Here is a 22,676-nt window from a genome sequence, read left to right as displayed (position 1 = left end):
GCAGTGGAGACGGTAATGCTAAACTGCTCTAAAGATAGTAGCAGCAGTGCACTGTGTTTCTTCATAGCTATTGAGCAACTTTTTTTCAGGTAATTTAGTAAATATCCTGTTTCACCACTGAGTAAATGCAAGTGTCCGCTGCTGTCTAATCAGTTTAAATCTGAGAAGTTGTTTTATGACAAATAATTTTGAGATCCTAAAATGTTCATATTCAGTTATATTCAGTTAGTATACTCTGAATTCTGTTGATGTAATTAAGAATGTAGGATCTTCTTGAGTAAAATGCTTTAAGTTAGTGGAGAGGGGAGACACATGTCCTCTAGTATGAATTAAACAAAGTAATCTTGGAATATAATGCGACAGATTGTATTAAAAATGCTATGTAGCCTTTTCTTCAATCAGTGTTTCTTTTGCGGGGGGGATTTAGTGTTAAAACACACTTAAATCTTTCATTCTGCCATCCTGTCAGGCTTTATCAAGGTCACTGCAGTTCAAAGAATATTAAATATTGCACCAGTGGGAGAAAAAAAAAAACCCACTGTGTCTTTAATACACAGAGTATCTTGTTTGTTTTTAACTTGCCTTTTTTTTTCCAATTTGTTATTTGCTGCTGTATTTTGGAAGCCATCTCCAAGTGCTCTGAGGTGGCCTGTTCTAAGCACTGACATACTTTCAAATGAAGTTGCCTTTAAAATACCAGTTTGTTTCTTCAATACTAAATCACCTTGTAAACTTGATCGTTCTGTGTTACATAGTCAGTGTTGATAGAGACAATATTCTGCTGATATTTGCAGTATTTACGGCATTTATGTATTTTACTGACAGATTTTTTTTTAATAAATATTTAGCAACCAGTCGAAAAAATTTGCTTGCTGTCTTAACTATTATCTGCTTTTTTTCCTGCTTCATGACATGTCTTGTTTTAGGATGCTAAAGTAAGTTTATTCTTATGGTGTGTACTAAAAGTTTGTTTGCTTAAGGACACAGTATCCCTTTTTGTTTACAATGGTATTGTTAATAATTATGGAAAAGGACAGGCTAAGGTTTCTAATTAAATTAGTTTATTTTCAGATGCTATAAGAATAATGAATATAAAACTGGTGATAACCCTTTGGAATTTTGTATTAAAGGGCTTGCTCTGAATATAAACAAAGCTTTTTAAGATTAGAATCAACCTAAAACTTCATCTGGTGTGGAATAATATAATTCCTATCCTGGCAACTTCTTCACTTCTGTAGGGGTCAATTTATTGACACCAGGTGTACCAAGGTACTTCAAGCTGGTTTTATGAACTAAGCATGGGACTGGTGTTCAAAAAAAGATATCTAGCGTTTTTATAAGAAGAGCTTAAGGGATACTGTATCTTAGATGCATCAGTCACTCCATCCATTTATTCATTCTTCCCTAACAGATTGAGACCCATGAAACAATTTACCACAAAAATCACTGACTCCATTGCAAGATGCTTCCCCATCCCTCCCCAATTCATATCTCTATTACTGGGTTGTGATTTGTTCCCTGCTGGTACATCTGAATTGCTTTATTTTTATTGCGCTTAAGGGCAATAAAATCTACCAGCTATTCCTGTGAACCACGACAATCTAATTAACAGCTCTTTGAGAAGGATGGCTAGTACCATGTTTGCAAACTGCAGTACTCTTGTATGTTCCTGTCTTTCAGCTTTTCTTTTTTAATTAAGCATCTTTCATACTAACTCATGTATGGTACTGTTCAATAGAAGCACAGGGTCTATTTACAGCTGTCTCACATTTTCCCTCCATAGGAAGCAGAGACCCCTCGTAGTGTACTTGAAGAAATTGGATTGACATAAATCTTCACTTCAGCTGATGACATCTCAGTGCTTCATACTGTAAATGTTCACTGCCTTCATTGTAATGTTTAGCTAATGATGTAAGATGCTGTTTGTCAGTATTACTGTTTTGCTAAGCTGCTTCATTCAGGCCTACAAGAAAAATACTCCTTTGAAAAGGGAACAAGAAACTAAAGTTAAAAAAATCATAAATGAAAGGGAATTAGATTTCAATTGACTCAGTGTCTCCCTTCACTGCATTTACAGGAAGATTGCATTTGCCTTCAATAAGTGTACTGTTTTTTATAAGCAGACTTGACTTCAGGAAATAAGTGTATCATCATGACATAGCATATCTAAGTGAAGAAAAACTCCATGGACAACTCCAGATGCAAAATGTTATGGTGTAGAAATTGTGTTCATGCAACCAAAGACTTTTGTTCATCTACATTTTAGTCACCACTTGTGATAATTCTGCTTGTTTCAGTTGATGCATCAAAATTGGAAGTACCTGTTTACTACTGAATTTGTCATTATACCAAAGAATCCTGTTAGGATCTGCATATCAAACTGGTAAAAACTGTTAAGGTGATATTGCTTTTTGCAAGAAATTTGCAAACTGATCAACTCACTAGAAATGAAGGTGTATTTAGGTGTAGCTACCTTGAGCAAAACTGTGCAAGTTACTATACTACAAAGGGAATGCATGTAGTAAAAAATAAAATATTAAAAAATAAAAATCCAAATAAGGAAACTATTTTTTGGTCTGATGTTAGCTTTCTGTGAACATAAACACAAAAAGGAGGTAGGCATTCTGACTGTATAGAGAGGTTCATAATGAAAATTGGATACTTTTGAAGAGGGGAAAGGAGGAGCTTTAAAAGAAGGGACTTTTTATTATTTTCTGACTCTACAGATTAATTTGTATTTATTGGTGTTTTATAGTTATGCTTTAATGGGTGTGTAGGTACCTTTAAAAAAAACCCCACACATAGTAACTGTCAGTGTCATTTCAACTGCTTTTCTTGACTTACACCTTGAACATGTGGCACATCCCTTATGAAACTTCTGCGTGATGTACAGTCAAACCAACTAGTTTGCAGTGAGAGCTTTTAAATATTAGATTTGTATGCTAGATTCACTGCAAATCATGTAAAGTGGTATCAAGTAATATTTTGACACATGTAGCAGACCTTTGGTAATTATAAACTAAACCTGTTTCACTTGAGGAAAACTGATTTGTGTGTGCTTTTGAGTGCTGAGGAGATAACTAGTGCCCCGCTTTGGAGTAGCCGAGTTCTGGGTGTCTGCATAGTCCCTGAGAAGGTGGGGCTGTTCTCCTCTCCTTCCCCAGTGACTTTGCTCTAGGAGTCAGCGTTTTGGCTTGTTCACTCAAGTAAGCAGTGCCACGTTTTCAGAACTGGGCTTTGGTGTTGCTGTTGACCTAAGCATTTAGGTAGCCAGCTGGGGAGCTGGCTTGGGCCTTGGTGTGGTGTTGCTCAAACTGAACCCACCAGGACAGGGTTGCCACTTGCCAGCCCCCCAATCCAGATCCCTGGTATAAATGCTTGTAGCAGCAGAAGGTCCAGCTGGGGCATAGGTGGGTCTGCAAGCTTTGGGGGCAGTGCCAGTGTGAAACCCCTGAACTCTCACAGTGTTAAAATTCGGTTCCTTAGGCCCTTTCTGGGATTTAAATGTATCAGGTTGCTAGAGACTGTTTTTAACCCAGGGCACTCAAAAGCAGCAGTGTGCGTGTCCAGCGCACAACGTGCAGGGATCGATGAGGTTAAAGTGGTAGCAGAATAGCCCTGTGTGTGAGATTTTTGAAGATTTTTTACTACTTACAAAAGTAGTAAAATGACCTTAAGTAAACCTGAAGCAATTTTATATGTATTAAACATGTTTTTAAAAGTTTACACTGTCACTTGTATGTGCTTGGCTGGATTAAGCTTTGTTGTGATTGTGATGAATAAACTGTTTGATCTCTGTCTGTCACATTGGTTTAGTTGTAATAAATGTTCATTTTTACACCACTGCTGTGTGTTTATATGTAATTAGTTCTGTTTTTTTGCAGAGGAAAGAAGAGGCTACTCAGTGCTAGCTTAAAAAAGGGAAATTTTATTACAGTGCTTAACCTGTTCTTGAGCACTTTATTAAAAAATGTGCGAGTATACTGTGTCCAAGATTAGTTATTTACATCCATTTAAATTGTACAGAAAGCGATAAATTAGCAAGTTTTTGGAAGGCTTACCACATTAAACGTGAAATTTATTGAAGTGGATGTTAAATTGATGTGGTAGTGCCACTTGATTTGAAAATGAAAACAAACCACATGTTGATTGAGAGAGGGTTCTGGATCATACAGACTCAGTGTTCAGTTCCTTACATGGAATTACAAGCAAGTCAATGCAACATTCACAATCCTAGTTGCAACCAAGAATTTCTCAGATTAATCTGTTCTCCACCCTTCTAAAAGAACTGAACTGGTTGATGTTATCAGCAAAACCATGGTGAAAACTTACCATGTTGGGGCATTTCTTAAATCTAATGTGAAATTAAAGTTTTGTTTCTTAAATTTCCTATCTCATGGAGAGGGGGTGGAAGGAAGCTAAAGAATCAGAATTTTTGGATTGCTTAGGCAAGCAATTGTTGGCTTGAGTGTCTTCATCACTGAACCCATCTTTAATTTGAAGAGGCCTTCCTAAACATCTGCTGTGGCTGTCACCCTGTGGCTGCCTTTGTTAAGTTAGCATGTGCCATGGGCTATGCCTGCACAGCTTCCTTTGTGATCAGCCTTGTAGGTTACCAAAGTGGAACTTATCAATGTTCTCTCTCTTTTATTAGAGACAGTGAATTCAGCTGATACATCAGTGCTGAATAGAAGGATATGTGGAATAGTAGGGGTTTATTTTAATTGCAACAAACTTTCAGTGAAAGCAAAATGAGCTGTGCTGTTTAGATGATATAAGAAAGTAAATTAAGCTTTAAAGGTATTAACTAGCATAAACTTTCATGTTTTCTAAGAAGCACTGATCCAGGACAGGAAGCAATAGCATATCTTAAGCAGGCTCTTGCATTTCTTCTGAAAAAAGTTACTTAGCACACAGGAATGTCACTGCAGCAATGCAACACTGAATCTGAGAGACATGCTATTATCAAAGGATGCAGAGCTGAGAAGTTATGTAGGATGCATTTCAGTCCACCTGCCCTATAAGCAAGGGAAGGGCTGAAGAGGGAAGGCCTTTTTGGGTGTGCTTGATCCCCCTGTTTAAAAAGCAAGCCTGGCATTCAGCATGTGAAGGTCTGCTGCCCTTCCCACCCGGCAGTGGCAGTGGGCAGCTGCTGCGGCCAGGTAGGAAGGGAAGTCACATGGGAGGAGCTGCCAGCCAGACCTTGGAGTAGGCTGCTGGGAGGGGGGAGCCCAGTTCCCTGATGCTGAGATGCTGCTGGGCAGTAACACCTACTGCCTGTGCCTGCTGGGACTCTCTGCTACTGGATCCACTGGCTGCCCAACTTGGGCTTGTTCCTGCTTCCAAGGGAGAAGGGCAGGAGTGGCGCCTGCTCCCCAGCCCAGCTGCCCTGTGAGCTGCCTGGTACCCTGTCAGAAAGAGCCCTTGCAGCTCTGTGCGAACCCTGCTTTCATCATCGCTCTAAAGCACCTCAGTGATCCTCACAGAATTCATAATTGAAAAAAAAAAAAAAGAATTCTGAAAGCTACTGCTTCTAAGCAGTCATTCAAAACAAAACTTGGCCAATATTAGTTCACTTCATAAGGTCCTTGTATGTGGAATACACAGAATAACACACAGTGCGAACAAGCTGTGCTTTGCAAATGTAAATCCTTTCTATGTTCTTCTGGGGCTTCTCCCCTTCAGAAAAACAATTAAGCTTAACATTTAAAAACTTCTACTCTGTTTCTTCAGAATAAATAGCTCACTTGGCTAATAAAGAAACACAAAACCATGCATATAACACTACTTAAGATTATGAAGTAGGGAAATAACACTGAAATAATATATGAACTCTGAAGTTGAAGTCCAGGTTTCATGCTAACAAATGCAAACTAAATGTCAGATCTACAGCACTCCATTTCTGTGTAACAGACAGGCTGCATGTGAAAGTGAATGATAATTACATCTACCAGTCCTACAATGCACAGGTACAGCCAGTAAGTTTGGGTCCAGACCTCAAGAAAAACAGCTGAATCTTCAGCCATTATAGTAGCAGAAATAAGTGTATTTAAACTTTTACATGCATTTCTTAGTCAGTCTTTAAGAACCTTTTTTAAAAAAATACAGCAGCTCAGCTTCCCAAATCCCATTACAAAACCATGGGGACATGGAGCCTAATTACCTGTGGAATTCTCACACGGGTCTTAGTTGGCACTTGGTTTCTAATCCTACGGAGGCCGGCTTTGCTTGCTTCACCTGACTGGTCACAAGGTTCCCACCATGCATTCCACTAAGCTCAGGGATGGATTTTGCCCAGATAATGATCAGCAACAGCCTGCTGCACAACACTGGATGTACAATGTGCTACATACAGATGGCATAAGTCAACTCTTCCACCCAAGGGCTGTAAACGGTAGGCTTGGCTGACCAGCACGAGTCACTGGAGGCAAGTCAGCACCAGTGAAAGGAAGATGTCATTGCCCTGTTGGTGCATCTCAGCAAGTAGGAAATGCCAATTTGATTCTGCTCCATGGAACTGAACAAGAGTTTGCCATATTCTGCACAAGTGACCCAACTAGACAAGTGAGCATCTATGAAAAACAGAAACCTCAGGGAAAATCTGTCTGTAAGGTCTAGTCAGAAGAACATACACTATGAGAAACTGATGGTCACAAATTCCTCAAACATAACTTAAAACTTAGTGCCGTCTATCCTTTGAAATATGCCTTTCAAACAAAGTTGTTATTATTTCAAAAGTTATGCTATTAAATTACAACTCCTACATCTGTTAATAACTAAAACATTTAATCAAATCAACTAAGCTACAATTCTGCCTACAGTTATGACAATATATAGTGAAAGTCGGGTTTGAACTGAACATCAATATATAGCACTTTTGCTGTATTACTCCATATTGGACAACAGTTACACATGAAAGAAGGAAAATGTATAATCAGCATGCTAGGTGCAGTATGCATTTAGAAAAACAAAAATATATATATTATATCCAGAAGCAATGTTCATTCACTCTTAACTATCCTGGAGGAAAACTCTTCTTGCTGTGAGGAATGCTATCACAAAGTTTGGATATCCAGATCTTCTACAGGACTTTGTTGTATTGTTGAAGTCATAACAACTATCTATTTGGGAGCATTTCATGTCTACTTTAGGCTTCTAACTTAGGTGGTGTGAACTGTACTCCACAGGCAGGAGCCCAAGTTCTCTGGAGAGGCTAAAGAGAGGGAGGTGTCTCTGCAGACCATTCAGGCCACCTGCACCTTCAGTGCCACAAACTGCTCTCTCCAAGCGCCAAAGGACACCTGGGTGCCCAAGGTAAATACCTTAAGTTAAGCAGTGTGAAGTACAGTCCATCTAACAGCACAAGTCTTTCATTTAGAACTGAAGCAATATTTGTAAGGATTTATCTAATTACAGGTACTTTGCAAACATAGCTGTCATTTAAAAAAGGTTTTGTCCTGATAACTTCATTTTTATGTATCCTACTTTCCACCTTAACCATAGGGAAGCCAGGCAGTAGGATGCCTTAAACTGTACAATAAGCCTAAAAAGACTTTACATCATGTTCTCCTCTCCAAAACAACTTAAAGTATTGTTTCAGGTATAAAACCCTTCCATTTCTTTAGCCACTCTTCAACCATCGTGGGGCTTCACAATGACATACGTGTGTTTGGTTACCAGATGTACACTTTTCCACCACTCCATCGCAGGCTAGGCAGGTTGTTTTCAACTACAAATGGTATGCAACCAAGAGGTATGCAAAGTATTTCCTATCCTCACTTAAGGATTACAAGTGCATGGTCTCCACTCTTATGTAGGGATTAAGGTACTGAATAAATTGATTGTTTTTCTGTGTACTTCCTACTTGGTTTTAGCCTACTGCAATCCCTGCAGGCAATTAGCTCAGCAGCTCAGTCAGGGGAGAGAGAAAAATCTGACACTTATGACCACAAAGCTCCTACTGGGCAAGTATTGTACAACCAAACAGTGATGTCTTTTAGATCCCTTTTCTCCAACTCATAACATGATTATATTTACTTTGTCTAGAAAAGAGATTTCCCATAAACAGACGGAAAATATAAATGGCAGTCTGCTACACAGACTTCAATTTGCAGTATGCTGTGGTGTGAATTTACAGCACACTGGCTGTTCTGTACTAACTCCTTACAGGGACAGTAAACACTTAACACACACATAACACAGAAATAAGCATATACCAAATAAGCTTTACTTCTCTTTCTATTTGTACTCAGTATGCATCCAGATGTTAAAGCAGTTCAGAGGGACAGAGTAGCTAGAGTACTTGACATTCACACCTTATATAGGACTTATACTTTTCTGAAGCTTTGCACACAATGAACTAGGTTCCTTTATTAGGAAGAAACATTTTAATGTGCAAGAACATTTTTTATTTGAAACTCAAATATATCTGGTGCCCTACTGGAAAGATTTGTCAGCTCTATGTTTGATCAATTAGCAAATTCTAAAAGTAATTCTCTCTTTGTTTTGGGAGTTTAACTATTTTTTCCTCTGCTGCTTGATCTCTTTTTACCCCTGCTCCTCGATCGAGACGAACTCCGACTTCTGCTCCTGCTGCGTGTTCGACTATGACTTCTGCTGCGACTGCGGCCCCTCCTCTTTCTCCCCCTGCTGTGAGACCTCCTCCTTTCTCGACTTCTTGACCTGCCAGACCGGCGCCTTCTCTTGTTTTTGCGGCGATTCTTTTTTCTCTCAGATTCTCCATTTCTCCGATAGGAATGATCAGGGCTTGGGCTGCCCCTTCTCCTTGACCGGCTGTAATAGTCATCACGATGGCTCGATCTGTTTCTCCTTTCAGAGTTTTTAGACAACTGATTAGTCCGTTCAGGAGAAATACGTATGTCTCTACTGGCATCCCAAAGATCATTGCTTGGATTTTTGAATACATGCAGAAAGTTGCAGTGCTTCCCTCTTGGACACTTCTGCCTTTCAAATAAGCCTGCAACAGATTAGGGTTTGCTTTTTTATGAACGAGACCTGTTAAATCTCTTTCTTCATTATGTACCTACTGGAAAGAAACTTTATTAAACTCAATTTTGCTTCTTCAAACAGAAAAACATGCATATGACCACCTATCAATTCACACAAGATTATTTTTCAATGTGTACTTTTCTTGGAATTAAATCATTAACAGCTATGAAAGTTTTAGCTTAAAATGATTTTCATAAATAATTTTACTACCTCAATCTAAGAATGTAATTATAGATAAGTCAAATGTGATAGTTACTGCTAAAAACTGTTGATGGTTCAAAAACCGCTGCTGCTTTTTAAAGAGATAAATTAGTACTTCCTGTAGTTCCACCTTAAGATTATTATTTCCAAAGCTAGGATCCAAACTGTCTTTTCCAGTCCAAGGTAAATCCCATAGAGTGATTCAGACACTTGCATGACATAGTATGAATATTCCCTTTCTTTCCTAGATCTACCCAAGCAAGTTAGCATGTTTTTCTTCCAAACAGAAATGAAATGCAACATTAGGCAGATCTGAAAGCTACAGGCTAATTCCCTCATTATCGCTTCCATAAGCACTCTTTCAATAAAACACATTCTCTTTTCCCACTGTTCATGTGACTCACCACATATAGCAGTCTTCCACCTTGTCACAGGACAAAATTCACAATGAAGCTGTCGGCCTGCATACCATCGTCCACTGAATAGAGCAAGAGCTGCCTGACAGTCCTTCTCCCTTTACAAAGCAAAAATCACACATAGCATTATCATGATGCAATAATTTAAGATGTTACTTACCAATTTTAGGCTCCCATTACAGTATGAGAATGAATCACTTGGATTATACAGTGTTCATTAATGGAGCTTAGTTCTAAAACTTACTAAGATTTCGAGTACTTACGACTGATACTGGACATACACATTTCCTCGCAGGTGAGGCTCATAGTTGCAACTGACCTAAGGGGATGGAAACATTAAGTTAGGGCAGCAGAAGGTTTATGCTATACAGTGGCTCACGCATGTTGAGATGGCAGCCATTCTGATTTATGACAGCTCATCAATATGAACTTAAATGTGATTTTCTTGTGAACACTTAGATTTAGTCAAATAAGAGGTCTCGAAGAAAAAAAAAAAAGTCCTTCTGGCTTATTTTTGACTGTTTCCAGCATTATGCTTTTATTAACACTGGGACCTCTGCTTCACTTAGCCCACAGAACAGCTTGTACTCAACTGTCTCACACCTGTCTGGGCCAGCCCTACTGTGTAACAGCCAAATCCTGCTCTGAAAACAATTAGTAGTATCCTCATGTGGAAATGTGGGCTTCATCATGGTAACAGAATGTTTAGAGCAATTTTGCTTCATGGCATCCCTGTAAGATGAGTTAGAAAAGCTGATGTCACTCGCTTTCACCGAACAGTTCTGAAACACCTTTTCTTTTCATAATAATTTAGCATTCAAAGTATACTCAAAGCTCTCAAAATTACACAATTTAACTTCCAAAAAGATTGCTGCAAGCAAGCTTGCTGTTACAAAGGATTCTGAGACAGACAGGCCCAAGCATGCTAGAATCTCTTTCTTCAGGTCAGAAGTGTGAGCCCAGCCTCTTTTGCGCCCAGGCCTCTTCTGATATCCCGGAACGGAGCACGTGGCTCCATTCGAGGCACATGGCTCCATTTGTCATTGAAGCCTGACTGACCCTCGGAGAAAACCTCAGGAGCACTGGGTTAGGTAGGGGCTTCAGACACAACAACAAGCAGTTGTATAATTATTACAGAATAAGCAGTCAAACTATTTGAGATAAACACCACCAACACAAGAACAAGCAGGAATGATTTCACCACAGACACTTTTGGGTGGGAAATGTGTTTTGTAAGGATCTGCCAGATTCTGGAGTAGCTTCCAAGAGCAAAGAGCAAGAACAAAACCTTAGGTTACACTGGAAAGGGAAGCCACCTGGAAGAGGGGCATGTATAATCTGATTCTAAATGGTAGTAGAGACTCAATTCAATCACAGCTAAGATCCCTGCAGCAAACACATAATATCTAAGCATCTCTAATATAATCAAAATGCATGTAAGAATCATATTATGGTTGCATAATTACTTCAGAAGCTCAGAAATGCCACACTAAAAGCTCTTACCCCGTTATCAGTCATAGGGACCCTAGTATATGCAACTTAACACAGTTGCATATAACAACATTACAAATTTGAGAATCCAAGTTTGATGGTAAGGCAGCATTTCAACCCACACCCCACCGGGAATCTACATCCCATCTTCAGGAATGGAGCACAACCTCCTAATATCCCATGAGTCAAAATATGGAGGGGATACTCCTCCAAAGAAGTTAAGGTTTCTGACCTATAAAGCTCATTATAGAGCTATGGAAAATTCTCTTTTTCTACTTTCCTCTTGCTTGAAATGTTAATGCAATCTCAGATCCGAGGCAGCTGTCAGTGGATGGAAACAAAAGGAGAAAAGGCACTGCGTGCCTCCTGGTGACTGCAGGAAATGGCAAGCAGAAAGGGATGCTGCAGTGGGTTTTGCTACAAGGAGATTTCACCATCCAAACTGCATATTTTGGGGCAATATGGGACTGTTACATTACTCATCTCTGAGGTCTCCATTTACAAATCTCTCTTTTGCCCCCATAAGAAATAATAATATAATGGGAAAAATTCAGGAAAGAACATTCAGCATACCAAATGCAGAAACTAAGGATGGATGACAAATCTCAACACCATTTATGTAATTTACCTTTTTATAATTCCTCCCACTGAAATACCTACTCTACCTATTTAGTTCACTGTCATTTGATTTTATCCAACCAGTCCTAAAATGACATTGGGTGTATGCTCCAAATACATTTTATACCCCCACTGTGTCCTTAGGCACAAATAAAACAGCCCAGATATATTTATATTGTCTAACAGTCTTGGTGGAGCCTCTGGGACTTATCACGGGCTAAGAAGAGAAGGGACTGTTGAGCAGTATGAATAACTTGCAGTACAAAAGCACAAGCTTTTATAACAGCTCAGGGGAATGGTAGAGAAGATTGACCCAGACTAAAGCAATGCTCTGTAACTGCAGTGACAAATTTACAAGTGACATGAGAGATGCATGATTTGGTGTAAGGACACCGTATAGTTCTCTAATGTACATGTGATTAAGCTGGGGCATGCTGGAGAGAATTCCTGTTAAGGCCAGTAAAACACAACTTATGTCGTATATGTTACATATTTAACAAGCTATTACACTCAGATGCATACCTTGAATTGAACAACCTTCCCCACGTTCTGAAACTCAGGGAGCACGTCCTCATAGAACTCCAGGAACTGCTGGTAGGTCTCTTCGTCACTGTACTCAAGACTCGCGTCTGTGTCATAGTCATCCCTCCGGCACTGCTCCATGCCAAAAGTAATGAACATCCCTCGAACAAGTAGTGTCTTACTAGATGTTGGATAGTTATGCTTGCGAGAACACCTGGACCATTTGTAGTGATGAAACAAAAGAGAAAAGATCAGCACTTTCAGCAGAAGACGCACTTGCCGAAACTTCAAACACTTGCCATTTGGGGTAACAGTTATTACAAAATAAAATCCTTTAGATGAACATATTTCATAAAATCAGCATATTTCAATTATTAAATCTTTCAGAAGTGAGTTTGAGTATGATCTTAATGCTTTCTGCCATGTGTAAACACATTATTGCTTAAAAAAGTATGTCTGCAAAATCTATAGATACCACTAACATAAGAAGAGTTAAAGTATTTTCCTCTAGACTACTAGGGTTACATTTGTTCCCCATTTCTGAAGGGCTTTATAGAAAGATAATGGACAATCTTTTAAGACATTTTGAAGCAAGTCCCTGCCACTCTTTTTGCAAACTGAACAACTTTTACTGAAGTTGTTCTCATCATATGGGGGGCAGGGAGAGGAGTGAGGGAAGAAAAACATGTTTAGACCTGAAATGAGAGGAGTACAAGACTGGTGTTTTTCCACTTGTAAAAAAATGATTCTTCCCAGTAAATTTTATCTTAATCTGCATCTTCTTGGCAGCTGTAAAATTATTAGATTCTCCCTCACGATCCATCACATTCAGGCTACCTCCTTCAAATGCAGAAATACAGTTCTCCCCTACAAACCTTTACAATCTTCCCCACTAACCTTTAGACGGATGCTAGATGTTAGCCTCCATGTTTATTTCATTGTGCTTTATGATCTCCATTTCAAATGCTTCCCCAAGCAACTGGGTCATGCACTCTGCAACACATTTCTCCTTTTCATGGCATCATCAAAAAAATAATCAGACTAGTCTACTGGCTTCATCTAGCACTGGCAAAGCCCGGACAAATTGGAGGGAGGTCAGGTCTCAAAATGGGCAATTACCACCTAGTCTTCAGATACGAAGTTTCTTTCCACATCCAGTCAGCCAGAAATTGACTCTCACTTTCTGGTTGACACCTTAGACTTCAAAAACCAAAGAATTAAAAAAAAAAAACCAAACAACAAAAAACAGCCTCCAAAACCAAAATTAAAACTGGAGACAATTAATTGGATTTTTTTAATAGTTGAGAAGCTGTCTCCCTTTGCTGTTCTGTTTGAATGATAGAACTCATAATATTATACCAAACCAATATTTTCTGTACACAAAACGCATATAGCACATGACAGAACAAAAGGAATCCCAAGGAAAATTAATGACCCAAAATCCAGTATTATTACAAAATACTAGGGTTTGAATTACTGGGGAAATTAATAACACTGAACTCGGCCAGTTTTAGCTTATTCAAGACAGAGTGAGCTTTGCCAATTTTCAAAAACAGCTCCCAACCCATTCTTCCAGTCCTTATCCTAGCTGGATCTCAGTCCTTCAACTTATGGTTAACACCAGAAGTTAAAAAAGACCAGCATATGAAGGAAGCAGGTATGTGAGGAGGAGGAAGGGAAATGAAGGAGAGGTAGCCGAGATCAACACGCGAGAGAAAGGCAGAATATGATACTTCTCAGTATTTATTTACCAAGCCTACTCATAGTTCAAAGCAAACCTGATTTTTATCCAATATATAATTAATCCAAGGAGGTCACCCTCCATTAAATACCACTGAAACAAAAATACAGCAAAGACTGCAAAGAACTAAATGTTTGAAAAGCAAAAATGCTGTCTGCAGTGAAATAGCTGGCCAAAGTTTTATTTAGGAATTCAACATATTTCAGAATAGAAAAAAAGATGTGGACTTTAAGATTCCACAGAGTTGAATTATCACATAATTATCCACAAGACACACCAGAGTGAAGCAAATTACTTCTAGGATAAAGAAAACTCCAATAGATGGTGCACACATATTTTGGTGATACAAGTTAGTAAAATGGCCTTACTAGTTTATGCTGAAGATTCACATAATAGCTTTCAGAGTCCTTCCCTGTTGAGCTGTTTTTCCTCCTTAACGCACACAAAAATTCAGGGATTTTCTAGCCAGATGCTGCATGTGGGTCATCATCTTTAATCATTGCCAATGAACCTGTACTCTATGAACCCATTTATACTTCTGGCTTCCTCTGTGTCCTCTGGGAATAAATTTTGCCTTTTGTTTCATATGAGAAAGTGCTTTTTTTTTTTTTTTTTTGAAAGCTGGTAAACACTCAGGGACACCTAATTAAACTATTTCACAATAAAAGCAAATAATCCTTCCCATCCTACTCTATAGTTCAATGTTAGCCACTGTTCCTACGGAAGCTGTTCCTCACCTCTGACCTTCTTGTTGCCCTTCTCTCTTCTTGCCTTTTACTTCACTTCTTTTTGAAATAGGGCACCCATGACAGTATATTAAAAAAAATAATCAAGAATATATGTATCATGTAATTAAACAGTATACAAACAGGAGAATTCTGGAAGCTACACAGCAGCTTTCCCAACTGTGCAGGTGAACCTTAACTTGCTTTAGTCCATTTGAGATTTTAATTTTTTAAAACATGCAGCATATGCAAATTTACAAGACAAAAGACAATCTCTGACATATCATGACTTTACTAATAGCAGAAATCAAATATATTCTGTCTGAATGTATCTGTGCGTGTGTCAGAGCTAAGTAAAAGTCAGTCTGACCAATATAACCAGAATGCACCATCAGTAATATGCCATAACAATAAATAGTTCAGTTCCAGCCAGGCAATACTTTTGCTCTCAATGTCTAGTTCCCTCATGAATAACAGAATCAGATCTGAATAAATGAAAGTAATTTATATAGCAATTTTTCTTCTGTTTGCATATGACCTATGCTTCCCTTTCATCTCTCCAAAACACTTCTATGCTGGTAAATATTCAATTGATTACCTGTCTCCAAATCGGCAGGAACCAGTTTTAATATAGAATGGGCAATTCGCTCTGTCCTTCTCTGTTCCTATATTCTCTGGGGGCTCTGGGTTATGCCAGGTCACACCATTCTCCAGCTGTGGAAAAAAAAAATCAATTAAAATACACAGAAGTCAGAAAAGAATAAAGAGATGTAATATCAAAATAAAACTACCAATTAAATCCGTGTGCAATTATGAGCACGGCATTACTACAAGGTAAGCTGAACCTATTTTAGGCATTGTTTTATAAAGCTGCCAAGTGCCTTAGGTCTCTGATGACACAAACCTCTTTTTGTGATAACTGTTCAGTTTTAACTCTATATTCACGATGTGTTGGGTTTTTTAGGTGTGTGGGGTTTGTTGTTTGTTTTTAAAATCACTAAACCAGATGTTTTCTTTTACTAAAGGAAAAGCTTCTTAAGATTTTATAACCAAAAGGTACAATAATATTTGCTTCTCAAACAATAATTTGTCATCTATGAGAATTCCAAATATTGAGATAGATTCTTTCAATTCAGGTAAGCCCGTTAACTACATCATTCCAGGACCCACTGAACAGTACTTTATACACCTGGGAGTTAGAAAGCCAGGACTATTCACTTATTTATCTTTGCAACAGCTCAAAGCTCAGTAAGGTTATCACTGTGGCTTTTTATGCAGCTAGAAAAGTCTGAAACAAAAGAAGCATCCCAAAAACCAGAATTAAAGCAAATTAAATTCATAGTTAACAATCAAATTAAAAGCCTCCATACTGCTCATATCAAGCCATTAAGATTTCTTTAATTCAAAACGGAATTATCAAGTTGCAAGTGTTGACTGACTAAAAACAAAACACACATTTTAAAAAGGGAATTTTCATTTTGTTAGCCAAAAGATCTGTAAAGCAGACTAGCATAAGTTCTTCCTTTAAATCAACTGAAAACTCTATTTATAAGCATCATTTGACCCTGCTACCAGTTCTGTTCATGACTCTCAGCCATAATTTTCTTTCAACAAAACAGCACTGTCACTTCAACAGTGTTAACAGCAAGTAACTGAACCCTGAACTGATACTATAATGGAGTCTGTAACATACCACATTTCTGCCTATTCCTTTGCAGAAAGGGCTGCTAATACTTCTTCAGCTCCGGGCAGGTAGTAGTTCAGAGCATTTTTCTACCCATATTAAGAAATAAAAGATTCCCTACCTAAAAAACTGTTTATACATCATTCGGAACTGAATATAACTCCAATGTAGCTATGGCAATCAACGTACAATGGGTTAATTAGGTTAAAACTTATTTTTCAGATTCAGGCAGTGATTTAAGCAAAGCAAGAATCTTCACAAATTTAACTGTATGACAGGGACAAAAAGCCAAATTTTATTTAAGGAAAGACTGAATTAATCCTCTCTAAGATTCAAATGAAGACTGCAGTTTTCTTTACTACACACTTTCAGCTTGAGATGTGTGCGCTTCCAGGAACCCAAGCAGTCAGCTTCAACCTACCTCCCTCCCTCCCTCCCCCACCTCTTCTTTTTTTTTCTTAAGGATCTGTTCCCTCCTCAACTGCTGAATCCTTTTATTTAGAGCCTGCCATCTTCTTAAAAAGACAAGTTTGTCCTGCCACCCAGAAAGACTGACAGATTTATTTAGAATTCTAATTCACAAATAAACCATTATGGACAGTGGCTTTTAACAGCACACAGCAGTATGTCCAGCTTCATTTTGACTCAGATCTCCTGAACAGGAATAAGCATGCACAACTGCACTGCCACCAACCAGCCAGAAATATACTTAATTATGTTCCACACAGTAAATAATTGTTTACAGCTCATGCAAGCCACTACCTATTAAATTTATTCAGGACATCAGGTTCCTGAAACAGATGGACAACATGCTAGAAGGTAAACACCGGATGGCAATTAAATTACTTCTCAGTTCTTTTTCAAAACGTCTCTTGAGCATACCTGGCTTTCAGCTTGATCCAGCATCCTCTGCACAGCTGCCTATAAATGGTGCAAACACAGGACTAGTGAAAACCCTGAAGACACACAAAACATCTGATTTCTTCAGTTAAGAACCTAATTTACAATACTCAATGATTATGCGTAATAAAAGTTTGATTGGGGGTGGCTTTAAAAAACAAAGTTTTACTTTTGCTCTGTAGCAATACCTGTACTACAAAGCCATTAAAGGATACATCAGACAAGACCCTCAGGCAGATGATATTCTAATCTTAATGCTGGAAAACCTGAAAAGTTTCATCTTCTTATTTTTTAAAACTATCACTGAACTACTGAGCACTTAAACTATCTCCTGCTCTAATACTCAATCTGATTACAGTTAAATTCATAATCATTTAGTTGCACTAAACTTTTAAACTTAGAACTTTTTACATAACACACAGAAAAACCCATTTCTTAGTGAGGCTCTGTTAAAGCAAAACATGTAACTGTTAAGAAACTTTAATATCATAAATTCACTGTATCTAGCCTTCCAATAACAGGAAATCAATAAGGATATTCCTTCCCTTCCTTCTTCTAAGTGGGCTGAGAAAAACGAAAAAGTTGTTCTCCAAAACTGGCTGAAAAATCCGTTCTAACACATTATTCTAGAATAAAGTTCCAAGAAAAAAAGATATTTAAACATGACCAATACAAGAAAATATGCCAGCATTGTTCTAGTTTGGAAGAGAATTATTAAATTTAAAAAGAGAAAGAGCAAATAAAAAATTTAAAATGCAATCCAAGTGAGAACCCAGACAGCATCTGGTACTAGCCAAGTATGTCAGTTATTATCCACCCAATTAAATAAATATTAAAAATTAAAACAAAAATCGCCAATCAAAACCAGAAAAATCTATTTTCTCATCTGAGAGAGGAAAAAGAAAATTTTAATCAGTAAGTCAGAATTTGAATAAACTGCTGTTTCAAGAGACAGGCCAAATCAAGTGAACAACTTTCCTCTGCAGAAAAGGATGGCTCCACACCCAGATGTGTACTCAAGTTTCCTTCTGGGTGCTTGTCAGTGCCCTCTATGAGCCAATTTAACTCACTAAACCAGTAAAATAGTAACACAGAAAAAAAAAATTAAACAAACCAATAGCCCACAAAAAAGTTCCACCTACTACAGGGAAACAAATCAGCCCACTGAGGGCTTGGACTAACCTAGACACAAAGAGAGGGAAGGAACAAAATCCCACTGTTATCATGGTTCAGCTCTCTTAGAACAATATCTCAACCTTAAATGAAGGACATGACTATCATTTTCTCTCTTATTTTGCAAAGAGAGAAATGGACACTTAACACAAGAGGAAATAAGACAGGAAATACAACAACTGCTGTTATTTTTAATTCCTCAGGCAAGTGTTATGCAATCAGTGACACAACCAACTATTAAATGCAGGAGACAATACTACTTGTTCCTGTCGCTACCAGACACAGTAGCAAGACATCTCCCGGTAAAATGACTGGAATTTTCTACTATTGTGGAGAGGCTAAAAAGACCAGATCCTAAAAAGCTGCAATCACCCTTCACTGGTGACATGCTAGTCATCATGTTGGATTTCTGTACAGGACAGCTTACATGTAGGTCATTCAACTTCTAAAACTTAAGAAGAATGTATCGTTAACAGAAATGTTATCATGACTAGAATCTTCAGCATCATTTTTTTCTCCACTCAAGGAGCTCTAAAAAAAAAAAAAAAATACGTCCTGTTGGATCAGTCAGGTAAAGAAGAGCTGTAATATGTCTTTTGATTAACAACTGTGTTAAGGAACAGCAGCAATGTAATTCCATATTCACATTGGGCATTTTCTTCAACACTGGCTGTGTTCAACTGGGTCATAAGTAAGGATTATCTTTGCACAATGCAAAAGGTGCACATATCAGAACATACATTCACAGCGTGGCTTTGTATTTAACTGATGCAAAAAATTACATACCATGAACAGCCAGATGCATTAAGAGTAGTTACCCTTCTAGGTATATGGATTCACTAGATCTTCTTTGACATCGATTAATAGTTTCAGGAATTTAGACAGAATGTAAAGAAGAAGTAACTAACATATTTGTATGTTTGCTAGTTGTAATAAAATCACTCCTCAACATGCAAAGATTGTTGCATCTGATAATGTAAGAGGATATGTAACATGTTTATCCTCCCACTTCCAGGAATCACCTCTCTCTCTCTCTTCTCCTGTTGCTTCTGCTGTGCCGCTTCTCTCTCTTTTCTTTGCTGCTCTTCCCATTCTTCTTTGATCTTCCTCTTTATGATTAAAAACAAACAAACAAACAAAACAAAATAAAAACAACAAAAAAAGGAAACAAATGCTTTACAATCATTCAAATTCAAAACTATCATGTTGGACTACAACTCCTTGACCACTAAGCTTTCATCCAGCCATAAGCAACTAAACTTCTAGACAAAAACCCTTTTAAAAGATTCTTCCATTTCTTTCTTTTTAAGTTTACTCTTTTAGAATGGAAGAAAGAAGAGCTTATGCTTTCAAACATACCAACATCAAGAAAACTGGGTCCACTATGAAACAGTAAAAGGTGTTACACTAAGTCTACCTTACTGCCAGACACAACTGTAACACTCAGTTTATACGTCACCTCTTCTTCTTCTTGACGTTTTCTTGCAGCCTCTTCTTTTTCTTTCTTAAGCTTGAACTCTTCTTGGGCCTTTTCTTCTCTCAGCAACCACTGCTCATGTAGTTGTTGTCTATCAAGGGAACCAGATAACACTTAGACAAAATTTAATGACTATCTACAACCGATGCATTTGTCATACAGATAATTCAAAGTTATTAGTTCAGCAATAACTACAGCTTATCAAATCTTCTTTAAATGAGAAAAGTCCATAGGAATCATTCAGGCTTTATAGAAAAACTGTGTAGCCTGAAATATACAAAAATTATTCACTTTCACAGGATATATTGAAATTTTTCAAGGTATCAAAATGAAATCAACTACAAATGTATCTATAACTGCATAAATGCCACTTTCTAAATTTTTCACCTTTCTGCCTCAAGTTTCTTTTCTTCCTCTTCTTCTTCCTCTTCTTCCAGTTCCTCCTCTTCCTCCTCAGACACAGATTCATCTTTTTCTGTAGCTTCTGAGAAAAACACAGAAGAAGGCATCTAAATAACTACATGTTACAGTCAGCAAAGAAACACAAAATTATATCCTTTTAAAAATTGAAAAGAACAAAAAAAAAAAAAAAATCAGTACTAGTTCCATTGACAATAAAAAACACTTCATGGTTACCTGAGTCTCTTAGTTTTGCAAGAGCCTGCCGCTTTTTTTTTCGCTTTTCTTTCTTCAGAATAGCTCTGTATTTTTGATGGCTGGAGATAAGAGATTATTATTTACATTAAAATAGTCCAACAAAGGATTTTTACTGTCATACATCAACATGATTTACATCAGTAGTACAAAACCCCGCAAACTGCAAATTTAACAGCTATTAATACGAAACAGTAAGTCTGCGGGGACACCTGACATGACAATGAAATCTGTAGCTATGCTGTTAAAGGTGCATGTAGACAGCAGCAGCGATCACATTCAGACACAACACAGATGGTCTCATCCTTTTTGAGCTCTGCAGTATTTGACATTATCACCAACTCCATGAAATCTCCTTTAGTTCCTGAAACTTGGTCACTAGATAAGATTAAGGAAGAAAAATTTGGAGATCTCCTATCCCATAATTTTGGCATGCCTTTCAAGACATTCTAGTCTTCCTCTATTTTACAGGGTATGAAATTTTAAGTCCCTTCCCTTCTCCCTTGATATTCTTCACAGGCAGCAGTCTTAGTGTATTGATAACAAAAGCACACTTAGCAACCACCACAGATAATGCTCAGGTCTACTCTTCTGCAACTGAAGCTTGGCCAGACTCATCCTTGTTTATCTGACAGCTCTGCAAGGCTGCCTGCAAACAGCACCATTATTCCATTATGGTTAAAAAGCCTGTAAATATCTAAGTCTTTTTGCATCAAGCCCTTTTTCTGTCATTTTTCATTCTAGCTCTCTTCTTTCTAGCCAGTATGTAATGGAAAAATAGGAGGGAGGGATGCCCTTCAAGTCTTGTCATTCTGCCAAGCCAAATATTGACAGATCAAATCTTCCATTTTCAGAACAGGTAATTTTAAAAAATTCCACAGATCTAACTCAGACAGCCAAAACCTCACCCACATCTCTAACCCTTCTGTTCAGGGTTGCTCATAACCTCACCATCTGCACACCTGTGCATGCTATCAGTAACACCATGGTGGTTGTTGCCCTGGCAGCAGAGTGCTTTCCCTCGAAGACCAAACCCTGACTGCATGCTCTGAGCCTTCCACCTTTGACTGAGCCTGGCAATGCCTCCTGTAATATCACCTGCCTGAAACCAACCTCATCTGCTCAGCAGGTGCCTAGGGCTGGCAAGCGAGGTCACCACCTTCCCACTTTCCAGGCTTTCTTAGATGTTCTTTATGCCCAAGAATGGAACAGAGAGAGAGGAACTCTCCTCACTCCTAGGCCACAGCAGCACACATGGAGGTGGGCAAAGTGCTGATGTGCAAGGAACCACTGCTGGGCTGGGGCTCGCCTCCCTTTCCAGCCACACAACACTGGAGAACGCGGCCACTCCAACAACAGGGAAGCGTAGGTGCTTGCGAGAACTATGAGGCCTGGCCAAGGGATCCGCCACCTGAAGAGGGAACGGGACAAGGCCCAGCCCGGGCATGCACACGACGGCTGCCTCGCCGCGCCCCGGCCGTCGCCCAGCCTCGGAGCGCGGGAGGCTGACCCCCGCCCCGCTGGGCAGCAGCAGAGGCCCGGCGGCGGCCGCCCGAACGCGCTCGGCCGGGGCGCAGCATCGCCGGTTCCCCCCGCCGCCGGGCAGCGCCGAGCGCCCCGCGCCGCTGCGCCCCAACGCCCCATCAGCTCCGCCCCCCGCGGCCCCGTTCGCCGCTCCCCCGTGCCAGGCCGCGCTCCCAACCGCCGCCCTCGACGGGCGCCAGTTACCGCCCGCCCCCCCGCGCGCGGCGGCGGCCGGTCGGCCATGGCCGCTGCTGCACGTAGCTGCGCCACTCCCAGGCCCGGCCGCGAGGCGGCCTCCATCTCGGCTGTCATGCGGCCGGGGGGTCGCAGGCGGGGCTGGGCCGCGACCCTCCTTATGGATCCCCGGTGTCTTCCCCTTCCCTCTGGAGGCGGCAGGGAGGACCCAGCGCCAGCACCGGCCTCAGTCTCACCTCAACTTCCCCAGAGGGGACTCGGGCAGCAACATGGGCGCCGCCATCTTGCGTTACCAAGGGGATGTCACGTGACCCTGCGGCGGAAGGGCGCAAAATCCCTTCCGGCA

The 22,676-nt window shown here is 39.4% G+C and overlaps 2 protein-coding genes across 3 annotated transcripts in view; one reads left to right on the top strand and one right to left on the bottom strand.

Annotated features, from left to right (window-relative positions):
• AP1S2 (adaptor related protein complex 1 subunit sigma 2) overlaps window positions 1–3,800 on the top strand; it is a 30,437-nt gene extending 26,637 nt beyond the window's left edge. For both annotated transcript variants that reach the window (XR_014183799.1, XM_082049831.1), the window contains one exon: window positions 1,784–3,800. Coding sequence is in view for 1 of the 2 variants with exons in the window: in XM_082049831.1 (XP_081905957.1) it covers window positions 1,784–1,831 (48 nt within the window). In the remaining variant the exon portion in view is untranslated. The remainder of the gene's footprint in view (window positions 1–1,783) is intronic.
• A 108-nt stretch (window positions 3,801–3,908) lies between these two features.
• ZRSR2 (zinc finger CCCH-type, RNA binding motif and serine/arginine rich 2) lies at window positions 3,909–22,667 on the bottom strand. Its single transcript, XM_082049819.1, has 11 exons — window positions 22,567–22,667; window positions 20,594–20,673; window positions 20,345–20,441; window positions 19,940–20,048; window positions 19,503–19,589; window positions 17,290–17,328; window positions 15,322–15,437; window positions 12,258–12,471; window positions 9,890–9,945; window positions 9,615–9,724; window positions 3,909–8,977 (listed from the first exon to the last, which is right to left on the bottom strand). The coding sequence occupies exons 1-11, from the start codon at window positions 22,611–22,613 to the stop codon at window positions 8,514–8,516; spliced, it is 1,419 nt and encodes a 472-aa protein (XP_081905945.1). The 5' UTR covers window positions 22,614–22,667; the 3' UTR covers window positions 3,909–8,513.
• Window positions 22,668–22,676: the final 9 nt, after the last annotated feature.

This window comes from Streptopelia decaocto (assembly GCF_964273445.1).
Source record: "Streptopelia decaocto genome assembly, chromosome: 1".
Lineage (NCBI taxonomy): Eukaryota > Metazoa > Chordata > Aves > Columbiformes > Columbidae > Streptopelia > Streptopelia decaocto.
Note: the sequence above shows the minus strand (reverse complement) of the source record. Positions and strands in the feature narration are given on the sequence as shown.